The sequence below is a fragment of the Cryptotermes secundus genome, unplaced genomic scaffold (genome assembly GCF_002891405.2).
Source record: "Cryptotermes secundus unplaced genomic scaffold, Csec_1.0 scaffold441, whole genome shotgun sequence".
Taxonomy (NCBI): domain Eukaryota; kingdom Metazoa; phylum Arthropoda; class Insecta; order Blattodea; family Kalotermitidae; genus Cryptotermes; species Cryptotermes secundus.
Window position 1 is genome coordinate 143,574 of NW_019727400.1, and position 13,641 is coordinate 157,214.

Sequence of the window (13,641 nt, forward strand, 5' to 3'; positions counted from 1 at the left end):
CTGCTGTCCTTATACATGTTTACATTAAATATACAGACTGTCTGATAAAGTCAGCTGAGTGTCAGACAAATTATTTATGAGTGTAAGTAAAAGGGCGAAATACTGACATATTTAGTTTACTTCAAAATTAATGCTTCCTTAAAAGTGACGGTTATAAACAAAATAAATTTTTGGTCATTTTCACCTGGATGGTTTTAATTATAATTTGAACAGTGTGATAATATTTTAACATGTTTCAACATGGCTGCTACATTGACAGAATGTACCAAAGAAATGCAGTGACCAGTGATCAATTTCTTATGGTCAGACAGCATGAAAACTAGTGTCATTTCCTGAAGAAATCCAGTTCAGCATGACAGTAACTGTATAAGCCAGAGAGAAGTTTACTGTTCAGGTGGAAATGTTCAGAGTAGGCAGATGAGTGTTGTAGGCAGCCATTATCTGTAACATGTGTTCATGTTAAGGAGCAGGTCTATCAGTGTATCCAAAACCACAGAAGAATCAGCATAGATGAATATTTTAAAATGGCAGTCAGTCATGGAAGGAGGGAGTGCAAGAGTGGCTTACTGCCAAATCAAAATATTTTATTTTAATGAAATTGCACCTGGCAGTGCAAGATTTTTTTTCTTCACAGCATCCAAATCAACTCTGGGGTCCATCCAGCCTCCTATCCAATGGGTATCGGGTAATATTTTCCCAGAGGGTAAAGCAACAGGGGTGTGAAGCTGACCCTTCACCACCATCTAGTGCCAAGGTCAAGAAAGGTGGAGCTATACCTCCACTCCCCCATGTGTCTTCATGGTGTACTGCTTAAATAATTAAGCAACATTTATATTGAATTGTCTTTAATTTATTTTCCTTCACAAAATTACTAGCTATTATAATCTTCTGTAGATAATTGTGAAATCATTTGATAAGGATGTGAATAAATCTGCAGTATCATGGCAACTGTTGTTCTGCTTTGTTTCAGATGCTGAGAAACCCAACTACGGTCAAGGAACTCTAATTGCTGTTCCACTCCTCGCTAAAGGAGCTGAATCGGGCACTGCCTGGAATGCAGTTCTGGAATCCAGCAATGAGAATGTCATTGGGGTCAAGGTAACAGACTTCTGTGCAGCAGAATATCTAGAATATAACATCAGTAGGTGGGCTTTCTCTTTTCGTTTAAAGCATTAGGACATTAGTGCCTGTTGCACCACCACCTGTTTTTGCCTTCATGCTGTGAATCTTCTAAATGTCTCTGAAAATTACTGTCTTCTGTTGTGTGATCTTATGTAGTCTCAGAGATGTTTACTCTTGTTATGGAGGCACATTCTGCCTCTATCTTTAGTGTAGCAGTGATCTATCAGAGTGCTAGTGCTATCAGCAGGGTATTATAATTCTCTTCTGTCCTGAAGTTGGTGGCAGTATGCTTTGGTAGACATGTACTAGACTACACATACATACCAACATATCCTAGAAGAAAGAAATCTTCATAGTCACTACTATGATGACCTCAAATATCATCTAATATCTCTTTTACCAAATTATTTGTAGGGTGAGATATTTTGAAACAAAGAAATGTTTAGATTCTGCATTTCATTACCCAGACTTTCACACAAGCTTGAAAAATGCATATAGAATTTTAGTTGGAAATCCAGAAGGTAAATAGACTGCTTTGGAGAATAGGCATGATAATATTAAAATATGTCTTAAAGAATTCAGACGTGAGGTTGTGATCTGGATTCAGATTCCATAAAGGCCATTTCTTGAGCAACTGAAAGAATCTGCTTCCAAAGCACTGGTCATTGCTATATGCCTGATGCTATCAGTGTTGTTATAGGTTGTGGAATTTGCTTCCATATGTGGTATCTGACTAACATGGCCTCTTGTTATTCATTTTAGGTGGTAGAAACCCAGGATAGGATTTCTATTTTATCTATAATAATAAGATGATTGTGATGATGGACAACAGAAGAGAAGTATAATATAATGTCAGATACAAGCCATGGTATGGGACTGGTGTATCTCTTAATGGGAAGGCTATTAATTTTGAAGTAACACAAATATCCACACTGAAGTTGCCCAATATTGATTCCAAGACGTTCTGTGCAGAAGGCCAACACCATGAGGCCCCCAAATTTCCACTATATTTTGTCTACTATGGGAACAAGGGTGTGTTATCATCAATTAGTGATGTAGATTGTTACATCATCATTAGAAAGTTTCTGCATTCTCTACTTAACATACTTAAAAAAATTTGTAGCTGGTGGGAAATTCAAAAATATTTACAGAAGATATTTGTTCTGTAAGATTGCCTGCCCATGGTAAATATACCATGGTTTACAGAGTAGATGAAATTTACATGTGGTTTAGTAGTAACCTTATTTCAGTGATAAATTGGCATGGAATTTTGATTAGTATGAAAGTAAAATTTATCCCAGTGGTTTTGAGAAATTTCCCAGTATGGAATTTTGCATATTCTCTGTGGAATGTTGTGACTCCAGATCACACCTGCAGCTGATGCCATCGTGGGGCAATGGAAGATGGATATCGACACAAAGCTGAAGAATGATGGAGCAGTCAGCTATAGCCATAAGGATCCTATATACATCCTGTTTAATCCTTGGTGCAGACGTAAGTACTCTGAATGACAAGCTGAGGACCAGATCATTAATATGCCTATTTTGCACGCAGAGAAGTAGATGTTAATGTGACCACACTGCGCGTAGAATACCATTTTCTTTAATAGTATTATATTTCAGCATCCTGTTTCATTCATTCATTCATTCATTCATTCATTCATTCATTTATTGTATATTCCATTAATCCATATACATAGATATAGAACCAGTCACATAGTTAATATAGTAAAATACAAATATAAATATATATGTACAGTTTATAATCATTAAAATAGATAAAAAAACATGTGTTAAATTTATATAAAAAAACAGTCTTACATCACTATACGTAAAATTATTCAATATTAAAAATTTTTTTATGTTATTATCCTTATTTCTAGGCAAATTTGTTACTAAAGAATTCATCACATGTATAAAAAGAAACATGTGTTAAATTTACAGTCTTACATCACTATTGGCACTGTTATACTGGCTAATGACTGATTTGTGTGGGCAGTCTTGAAGTTGCAACTTCTTGCCGTGCCAGTAGACTGTCGTGGTATTCCATGCAGTCACTTTTTTAAAAAAGCAATAGAACAAGGGAGTTATGTAATAGTGTCTGATACCAGTAGTCTATAAGCATGACAAGAATCTGCACTTCCAAGACTGCCCATACAAATCATATAGTTTCTTTAATATGATTGCTTTGCATGTTAAGACCCAGGTAATACCATGGCTGTCTTACACGTAAAGAACCTGGTGTTAGTGTGATCTCTTCACCTGTGAAATCCAGGTTTCTAACCCCTTAGTGTGTCTGATGTTGAGAACAGCATGCTGTAGCTGTAAAATGCTGTGGTATGCAACACTGAGACAGACTATTTTCAGTTTCAGATTGAAACATGATGATGATATTAAAATCCTTCATAGATGGCTGCACAAGTCAAAGCCTGGGTTCTTTAAGCAACTCAGAACGAAACACATGTTTGTGGTAAAATAATGAGAATTCAAATAATCTTGCACCAGATGTTTAAAGGCTCTGAAAATTATGGTGTCCATCTTAAATGTTATTCTTTAGCTCTGTGCTGTGCTCAGAAAAGAGGGCTTAAAGGGGTAATGATATCTCTTTGTACATAGAGAACCAAGTGTATATTATCATATTCATTTGTCATACAAGGAACCACATCTTACAATCTTTTCACACAGAGGACCAGGTATTCTTGGAGAGTGACGACCTGTTACGTGAGTATGTGTTGGCGGATACTGGTCTCATCTGGCGAGGTAGCTATAACCGCTTGCGTCCCTGTGTCTGGAAGTATGCACAATTCGAGAAGGACATTCTGGACTGCTCACTGTACCTTGTGTCACACGTGGGCAAACTGACCCTTGCTGGGCGCTCTGACCCAGTTAAGACTTGCAGAGTTCTCTCAGCAGCTGTAAGTTTGTGATTAATATGTTTTCAAATGTAGGTAGTCTGACTCTAAACAGAACTTAGGAAAGGAATTATGATGTCTGGACATTCATGTCCGTTTAGCTACCCATCATCTGCTTAATAAAATAATTAATTCTTTATTTAATACACCAGCTGAATACCACTCTTGAAGAGAAATGGACAACAGCGACTTTTCTAAATTCAGAACGTTTCTTACTGGAAGATTCTATATTATGTGTGCCCAGTTTGCATAGTGATGGTGAGAAACTGTGGCCTCATAGACAGACTCTGCCAGCACTGAGTAAAGAGAAATATGTATAAAACAACGGTTATAAAACCAAGAGAAAAGACCATTTATGACAATGAAGCATGTATGGAAGGATATCATAATTCTAAATTTTAAAAACTGGAGTTTAAGTTGGATTAAATTAGCTCAGAATATGGTCTAATAATGGCCTCTTGTATGAATCTTTGGGTTCCATAAAATTATGGAATTTCTTGATTAGCTGAATAAATGAAAAATGCTCCAGGAGGGTTACAGTGTGGAGTTTGGCTAGTATATATACTTTTTTGTTAATTGAGGTTTGTTTTTAGGTAATTAAGTCAGTGAGTAAAACTTGGTTCATTGCCACTACTACACAATTTAGATTGTATTCATTGCTCTAGGTTAACTCTCCTGATGACAATGGTGTTATCATGGGCAACTGGAGTGATGACTTTGATGGAGGCACCCCTCCCACTAAGTGGGTGGGCAGCATGAAAATCCTTCAGAAGTTCTACAAGGACAAGAAACCTGTTAAATATGGCCAGTGTTGGGTCTTCTCTGGAGTTCTTACAACAAGTAAGTACTGAACTGTTGCTCAAACCAAACATTCTTAGTCACTTGACTGAATTGAACTTTTAAAATTCTGCACAAGAAGCGTGATTGATTGATTTTTTTAATGACAGTTTCTTATGCATGTTAAAAAGATGGGAAAATGACTTTTAATGTTTAGTATAAAAGAATTAGGAAGGAATTGGTTATGGTCCATTTTAGCATACTATCCTGGTCTTAAATTAGGCCATGACCACTTCCTTCCACATTCTTTCCAATTAATTATCCTACTTTTTGATGCTAAATGTCTGAGTTACTGACAGTGCAATTAAATAAACTATAAACACAAACAAAAAGAAAGAAAACCAGAACAAATAAACACAATAAACCTCAGCCACGGTATACAGTAAATTGGTTGACACTTCAGTTGGGTTCCTCCCAAACAGGTACAAGTCTCGAGTATTACTGTGTCACTGTACTAGACTTCTTGGTGCACGTGTTAAAGAAATGTTATTTTACTTAGAGTATATCTCTTGCATTATCTAGAGATAATTTTTGAGTTGCCAGTTTCTTTGCTGATGACAGTTCTTATGTGAATTAGTTTCAATGGTTCCATTATCTCTGTTGATGACTGTTTCTCATAAAGCAACTTTTAAAGCCACTGATAAGAATTTTCTATATCTGATGGTATGATTTTTGGACTATCAGCTTGTAGAGATTCATTGCAGGCGGTAGGCAGTTTATGTCGATGTTTTAAAAAAATTTCCACGTTTGGTTGATATAATTAGCTTTTGAAGGAAGTCTGTCAATCCTATATATACTGTGACTTAAAAAGTTGCAGTTTTAGTTTAAGAAATATATTGTGACATGATGCCTGAAAGCCAGAGTAGTGGAGGCAGAGCCAGGCACCCATTGCTAGACAATGAATATGACTGAAGAAGCAATGCATTGCATACAGAGTCACATCGATTCGTAGACAATGCATACAGAAACGTTTCCGTTCACATGGCAAAGAACCTCCAAAGCACAGTAACAGCGAAGAACATGATAACTCTACTGTTGAAGGAGGTGATCTCCATATGGTTTGACCAAAACCCATCTCACAGAGAAGACAAACAAAAGTGAAGTCTTTATTTTATGTGGTGCAGTTATGGTAACCTTTAGAGTATTATAATTTTTCATAGTTACGAAATGTTACAGTTACAGTAACACTGTGCTAAAACTAACTGTAGTTCTGCCTGGTGAATATCCAAAAATTGATTCATCCAATCCAGAGCCCAGGAATTACTTGTCACGTTTCCAGGATACGTGACAATATGCACTGCCTGTATCCATCCAACTTATTCAGTTCTCACTGTTATTTAATCTCTTACACTATGATATTCCATGCCTCACATATCTATTCTACCACATCTACTACATCTTAGTTTTTCCACGAGTTAATCACAACATTCATATTCAAACTACCATCTCACATCTGAAATTGGAGTTAAATTCAAAGCAAAATGTAAAATATATGTATACTCTGAAATACAGAGGTGCAGAAATACGGCCATCTGCTTGCCACAAAGAAGTTAACAAACCTGACAAGTACATTTAGACTTATATGGGCAGGCAGGCTTTACTAACCCCATTTTTGCAATATCCGATTCAAGCTGAACAAGCACCCATTTGACTTTAGTCCACATCTAAAAATGATCTTCTCCGTTTGCTGGGTCATTTAACTTCATTCATTGTCCTATGAAAATACATTTTTCTTGTTTTTTCTCTTTTCCTTAAAATTACATTGTGTAACCGTTCATTTTGATTGCAGAACTATTGTGCATTAATTAAATCTGTATTAAGTTAAGATTACAAAATTACAAACAAAGAGATCCGGCAGATAGCCAGCTCTTACACGCGGAAGGGACATAGTTCAAGTTTTGCTATGTGGACTGGAAGTAACATCTGGTAATTTCCTGGAATTCTGGCAGTTTCAGCAAAGTCGGAAAGTCTTTGGGAATTTGAGAGCTGACCGCTTGGGACAGCTATAACTTAGAAGTGGGACGGCTGGAGCCTCATACCCTGATCGTAATGCATCAAGGGGCTGTCAACCTTAGTGTCAGGTCAGCATCTGCCAGAATCACATAGCAGAGCAACATGATTGGGAATTCAAAATTTAGGGAACCTCCTAGTTTGAAAACTTAACCAATGGCAGAAGTGGAGGAGTGGATTTCTCTTGGAGTCTGGGGTTCGTGGACCTCAGGATTCAGAGAGAGTGCATTCCACCTCGAGTAGTCTTGATACAACTTTCGGCAAAGTCGGACACAAAATTTACAACTACAGCCCTTCCGTAAAGTATTATAAGTAAAGTTCAAATTAAGTACTAATAAATTCAGTTGTTTTCTGTAAGCTGGAGGGAATTAAATGACCACTAAGTGCAACGGTCGAAAAAGGTGTGTGATTGTAGTGAAAGGTTCTTCCTGCCCTGCCCGAGCCAGACCCGTATAAGACCCGGGATAGGAACTCAGCTCTACAAATTACTGAACAGAACCCAGATACTCCCGTCTTTACCTACTCTCGCGTACCAGCTCCAACAATCACAATTCTCCTCCCTTCCCACCTAACTTCTCAACATCCACGAGAAGAGGGAGTACGGTGATAAGTGGAGCACAAACGCAGGGTAAAGGGAGGACGGCAACAGCATGGCGCCCAACGTAAAGGGCCCAAAGAAGTGAGAAGTTACAATTATTTTACGAAAATGGTGAGAAAACGGTACATAGCAACAGGGTTAAATAACTAGTAGATTTAGATAGTAATTTTAGAGCCCTGCAGACACTTAACAGCTTTAGGCAACAGCTAAAATGTTCAGAATTGTTTTCAACTGTTGATTACACATGTGCAGGTTATTCAGTGTGCAGATTAGCCCTGGGACTTCCAGAACCTTTATTTATTAATTATAGATCCTGACACTGAATTAAATATAGCTCATTGAAGTACATCTGCTTCAGTAATATGTATCAGGGTATTAAAATTTATGTACTATTACACAACAGTGCTTGATTATTGTATAATAAAATAATTCAGATCAAGTGAAACAATAAGTCAGTCAATTTATTACGTTATTTATTTATTATATTAATCAATTTATATTGTAACGTGGATGACGCAACGGGAAGTAGGGGTCACGTGAACTCTGCAGTCTCGTGAGTAACATCACATACCCCCCACCCATTCCATTATTACGCAATGCTCGGTAAACACTCCATCGCCTCCCGCGGTGATGTAATGGCACTTCCCATTGTGACATAACAGGGGACACCATGGGTACTACTCAGCAATAAACAACTCTCGGCAGCGTTCCCCAGCAACGCCTGTAAACACGACATTATGCAACAGTGGTAGCTATCATGTAACTGTTTTCTGTGTTAGTGCGGAAGCTACATAAGGATTGTGTACTGAGTAACCAGTCAGTTGCAGTCTAGCATTCACCGGTGTGAGCTGAAGTCCATTGTTATTGAGTTGTATCGAGTGAATGGCAGTGACTCCAGCAGGAGAAGTAACTGTGATACTGCAGATGGCAGTAGTTTTGAAACTGTAAACTGTGTAAATGTAAGAGTGAGTGGAATAAATTCGCTAGATCTAAGACGGTGTGAAGTTATTCGTCGTGTTACATACCCAACATGTGACAATATAACAAATTGATTGACTTATTGTTTTCACTAGTTATTAATCCTCTTATTATGCAATAATGAAATGTTGTTGTGTGAGATGATACAAAAACTTTTAATATCATATACACGATAAGATGCATAAAATAAAAATAATGTATCAGGATACTTTACACAGTTTACAGTTGTTATCTCCTCACAGTACAGTACATTTCTTCACTGTGTAGACGTTTCTATCATATTAATTTACTGCATGTCATGTTTGCCCACTATCACTGAACCCAGGTTGCTTTCTCTTATTGGAAAGATACCTGTCTCACTGTTTAGTGACCAGCTGCACAATTAGATGACCTTCAGGGTTGAATGCAGAATGGATAGTGGGTATCTCCAGATTTTTTTTATTATCTGTTACTTTTAATTATCTCTGCTTCTTCTATCTTCACTACCACTTGTTTCAGTTGGTCGTGCACTGGGCATCCCCAGCAGGTCTGTCACCACCTACGCTTCAGCTCATGACACACAGAGCAGCCTGACAGTTGATTACTTTGTTGATGATGGGGGTGAAGTAATGGAGGAGCTCAACAGTGACTCCATCTGGTACAGTTTCTGGCTTTTGTCAACAAATCATATATATCTAATTAATGAAGTATTACACCCTGAAACATTCCATCAAGCAGGGTCCTTCTTGAGAAGTTGATTGGTGCTCAGCTAGTCAAGAAATTCCTGCCTTTTGCAGAATTCAGAGGTTCATTATTGTGCTCATAACAGCCTGTCACTAGGTCCTTAAATTATCTTAGAACTATGTAAGTTTTGAGGTTTTCACGGCGATGACAATGAAGAGAGTCGTCTTTTGGGTTTAGGCACCGTGTATTCTTCGTGTTGGCCGACGTTTCGGAGGAACGTAGTGAACGTTCACTACGTTCCTCCGAAACGTCGGCCAACACGAAGAATACACGGTGCCTAAACCCAAAAGACGACTCTCTTCATTATCTTAGAACTGTTTTAAAGATCTGAGACGTGAGACTACTTTCAATTAATATGAGAGTAGGGGAGGCAGCCCCTGGACATATGGACAGATGAATAATGTATATGCATATCTGGACCATCAGTATGCATGCCCATTACAATGGTAACTAATTAAAATGTTCAATTTGGACCTCCAATATGTATGAGAGATTGAGGTATGCCTACAAACTTGAAAATTCTCATTAATGGATTTCAGATTTAATATATTTTTTCTCAAAAATGGATCATCATTCAAATCAACATTGCTTGTCATTAAAAATATATATCTCATTGCAATATGTATCTTTTATTTGAATTATAAGCAAAATATTATTTTTCTGTATTTAGAAATTCTGATTTAGTAAATAACCTGCATTTCTAGGGTAAGAAATTGTTGTATTTCCTGAACTTTTACCTCAGTTTAGTGCAGTTGTGGTTGAAACAACAATCACTATTCACATTTTCTGTCTACTGGAAATTATAACCTAACAACCATAATCTTTGGCAAGGGTGTGTTAAGTAAGCCCAATGAAATAATGCCTCTTGTAGCATCATGGTTGCTTAGATTCTTGATCAAATTTTTTTTGGTGTTTATTTCTTATATCATTAATTATTTCAGAAATTAATCTGATATTATTTGGTATTTAAGTATTTGTGTAAAGAAATTATGAGGGTAAGTCAGAAATTATCCACACTTTCTCCATAACACATCTTAAGGTTTGTCACACTGCCTCCTACGCATGCATTGTTAGAGTTGGTACTACTGTGGTCACGTGATCGAAGTTTTACCTTGCTCACATCATTTTCCTTGATGCTGTGACAGTGTAAACATGGCCGCTCTGCTAGCAGTGTGCACCAATGATTAACAAAGAATAGTGATCCGATTTCTCTGATTGGAAGGTGTGTCAGGGGCTGAAATTCATATGTGGGTTCATCACTATGAGCCAGAATCCAAAAGCCAGAGTATGGCATGGAAACAGCCGGGATCGCAAACGAAGATGAAATTCATGACTCAATCTTTCGTGGGAAAGGTGATGCTAACCGTTTTTCGGGACTCAAAAAGGCCTATACTGGAAGACTACCTGGAAAAAGGGTGTACAATCAACAGTGCAAGATACAGTGATTTGCTGGCCAACAATCTGAAGCCAGCAATTCGCACCAAACGCCAAGGCCTACTGTCAAAGAGAGTGTTGTTGTTGTTGTTGTTGTTGTTGCAAGACAATGAACACTCACACAAGGACGGCCAGACCGTTGAAACCATTAACCATTTGTGTTTCGAGGTGCTGGAACACCCTGCCTACAGCCCAGATCTCGCCCTTTCCGACTATCATCTCTTTGGACCGCTCAAAGATGTTTTACGAGGTTTTTGATTTTCTACGGACAAAGAAGAGGGGGAAGCGGTGCATAAATGGTTGTGCGACCAAACGAAAACCTTCTTTGTGGAGGGAATACGCAAGCTTTTGGACCATGGACCAAGTGCATCGAAAAGGGAGGAGACTATGTAGAAAAATGAAGTACTTGTTCAACCCCTACTTTTGTATATATGGATTGGAAAAACAAGTGCGGATAATTTTTGACTTCCCTACGTACATTTTCATAACTGTGCAGTCTTGTAAGAAGATGAATATTGTCTTGATTGCATAATCCCCAATTGGTGAAAACTCTGATTTAGTGTAAGAAAACTCATTTCCCCAGAGATCTGTTAAACAGGGATTTCGCTTTACTTAACAGAATATGAGGAGAAGTGTTTTGTGACTCTGTCCAATGTGGCATCTGCATCATCTATGTAACAATGAAAAGTACTAATCTTCTGGTAGAAGTGACCTCATTACATCCCAGAATACAGTAGTCTTCATAGTCACCATTTCGAGAACCAGATCCAGCTTAGCTTTATGACAATCTCTTTATTTCAGCAATAAATGAATATAAAAGCCACCAAAGCATATGAAGTTGCACCAGTGTAACGTGTTTTGCCATTCAGATTGCTAATTGGTTTATTTAACAACCTACAAATCGCAGCTACAATTAATTATGACAATGTTATGGGTTTACACACTTTACAAATCCTACTCACAAATCTCTTCACACTATCTTCAGTAGTCTTCATGTATTAATAACGTGGGAGCTATACAAGTCTCTCTAAACTACACACCTCCAATATAACTGTACTACAGCACACATAAAATCTTGAAGTCACACGGTAAGGCTTCACTGGCTGACTTCTCAGTTATCGTGCACTATCACAGATTATCAGACAAAATCTTCTCACCATGCATTCGGTTCTTCTTTCCGCGACTGCTGCTATATTTCAACTGACTGCTTAGTCCAAGTCACATTGCGACTGACGGTCAGTCAATCAGTAAGTCTTGGTGTCGAGCCCCATGTGGGCTCATGACCAGATATTTATTACTGTTTGGCATTTACAGTCTTGTTTTTGTGGGGTGCCCTCTCTGACAAGAGGATGGGTCTGCCTTTTGTATATGCTGCTGGCCCTTGCCAGTGCAGTCTTTTTCGGGGTCTGAGTCCCTTGGGACTCGAGACCATATTTTACGGTCTCAGATTTGAGACTTCCCTTTTCGTCACCTCCTACGACTTGCAGGGTCACGGTGGAGGTATTCAACCCTACCTCCACATGGTCCAGTCTCTCTTATAAACCCTCAGTCGGACAGCTGAAAAATCCATCTCGCTTCACTGTTGCGTAACCTGGCAACTGACCGTTTATCAAGGGTCTGTCTTCGTGGTAACTCATTCCACCTCCCGTTGCCCAGCAACACTTAGACATGTCACAATATACTACCACAGTCAATATCGTGGAATGGCCGCAAAGCGTCATAAGGGAATTTACTGCCAATATGTTTCAGCAATGTTTTCGAGAGCTATATAAACATTGGCAGACTTGCATAGCAGCCAACGTCAACTATTTTGAGGGCCGATGTGGATCTGCATAAGCGTATGTGAATACCTTGTAATATGATGCAATAAAACCACATTCCACGAACTTAACGACTCTACCACGTGTATATATATATATATATATAGGAGTTAGGTTAACTGTCACACAACCAATATTCTCGCTTTTAATGTTTACAATAGGCTTTTTATTCCTATTATATGTTTTGGTCATACAAGACCATCATCAGGCATATAATTTAGGAATACGTTCAGTTACTGAACTACCGATATGGATCCATGTGTCCATGTGCAATGTGTCATATTATATAAGAATGGAAAGTTTGCCTCAAGTTGGTATTACAATTAAAATAGAAGATACAAAATAAAACAAAAGATAAAATATAAAAATGAAATATATACCATGTGTCAAGATATATTAGGTGATATAAATGTTGAATATATTACAGAAATATTAACCATTAAAAATACTTAAGAATTAAAAAGAAATATTTAAAACTATCATGTATGAGAGGTAAGAATGTGTATGCCAATTAATTCTAGGTTCCAGTGCTACAGTGTAGAATTGGGCATGTTGTATCATTGTACATCTTTGTTGTTAGAAGCTTTCTAAGCTCCCTGTTGTGGAGCCCAGAGACAAGTTCATATTGGGTGTGCATATTTCTGATATGTGTTATTGCATTGTAATAAAATGTGATGTATGCATTTTTGTCTGGGCATCTATATGTTCGATTTGTTCTAACTGTGCATTGGTTTGATGTAGACTGATTAGTGATGAGAGATTTAACTGATATCAGAAATGTCCACATGTTTTATAGGAACTTTCATGTTTGGAATGAAGTATGGATGGAGAGGCCAGACATTGTACCTGGGGGAGAGTATGGTGGCTGGCAGGCAATTGACGCAACCCCACAGGAGGAAAGTGATGATATGTACCGCTGTGGCCCTGCCTCAGTGAATGCTGTCAAGAGAGGAGAGGTACTCCGGCCATATGACAATGCCTTCGTCTTCTCTGAAGTGAATGCAGACAAGGTGTTCTGGCGCTACAATGGACCGACCCAGCCCTTAAAATTATTGCGCAAAGACACACATGGGTAAGTGTTTGAGCTGTCGGCTCTCCTGTTTTGTGAACTGACTGAGTTCTTTTTATAACCCCCATAGGCAAAATTCACAGCTGTTATCTTAAAGTAAGCCACTACTATTTCCTTTCATGTTCTTTCCAATTCATCA

The 13,641-nt window shown here is 38.0% G+C and overlaps 1 protein-coding gene across 3 annotated transcripts in view; it reads left to right on the top strand.

The window, feature by feature from the left end:
• The window catches only part of LOC111864686 (annulin), a 100,807-nt gene that overhangs the window by 72,037 nt on the left and 15,129 nt on the right, over window positions 1-13,641 (top strand). For all 3 annotated transcript variants that reach the window (XR_004513047.1, XM_033751538.1, XM_023852118.2), the window contains exons 3-8: window positions 971-1,098; window positions 2,487-2,616; window positions 3,807-4,036; window positions 4,699-4,873; window positions 8,955-9,093; window positions 13,230-13,505. Coding sequence is in view for 2 of the 3 variants with exons in the window: in XM_033751538.1 (XP_033607429.1) it covers window positions 971-1,098; window positions 2,487-2,616; window positions 3,807-4,036; window positions 4,699-4,873; window positions 8,955-9,093; window positions 13,230-13,505 (1,078 nt within the window). In the remaining variant the exon portion in view is untranslated. The remainder of the gene's footprint in view (window positions 1-970; window positions 1,099-2,486; window positions 2,617-3,806; window positions 4,037-4,698; window positions 4,874-8,954; window positions 9,094-13,229; window positions 13,506-13,641) is intronic.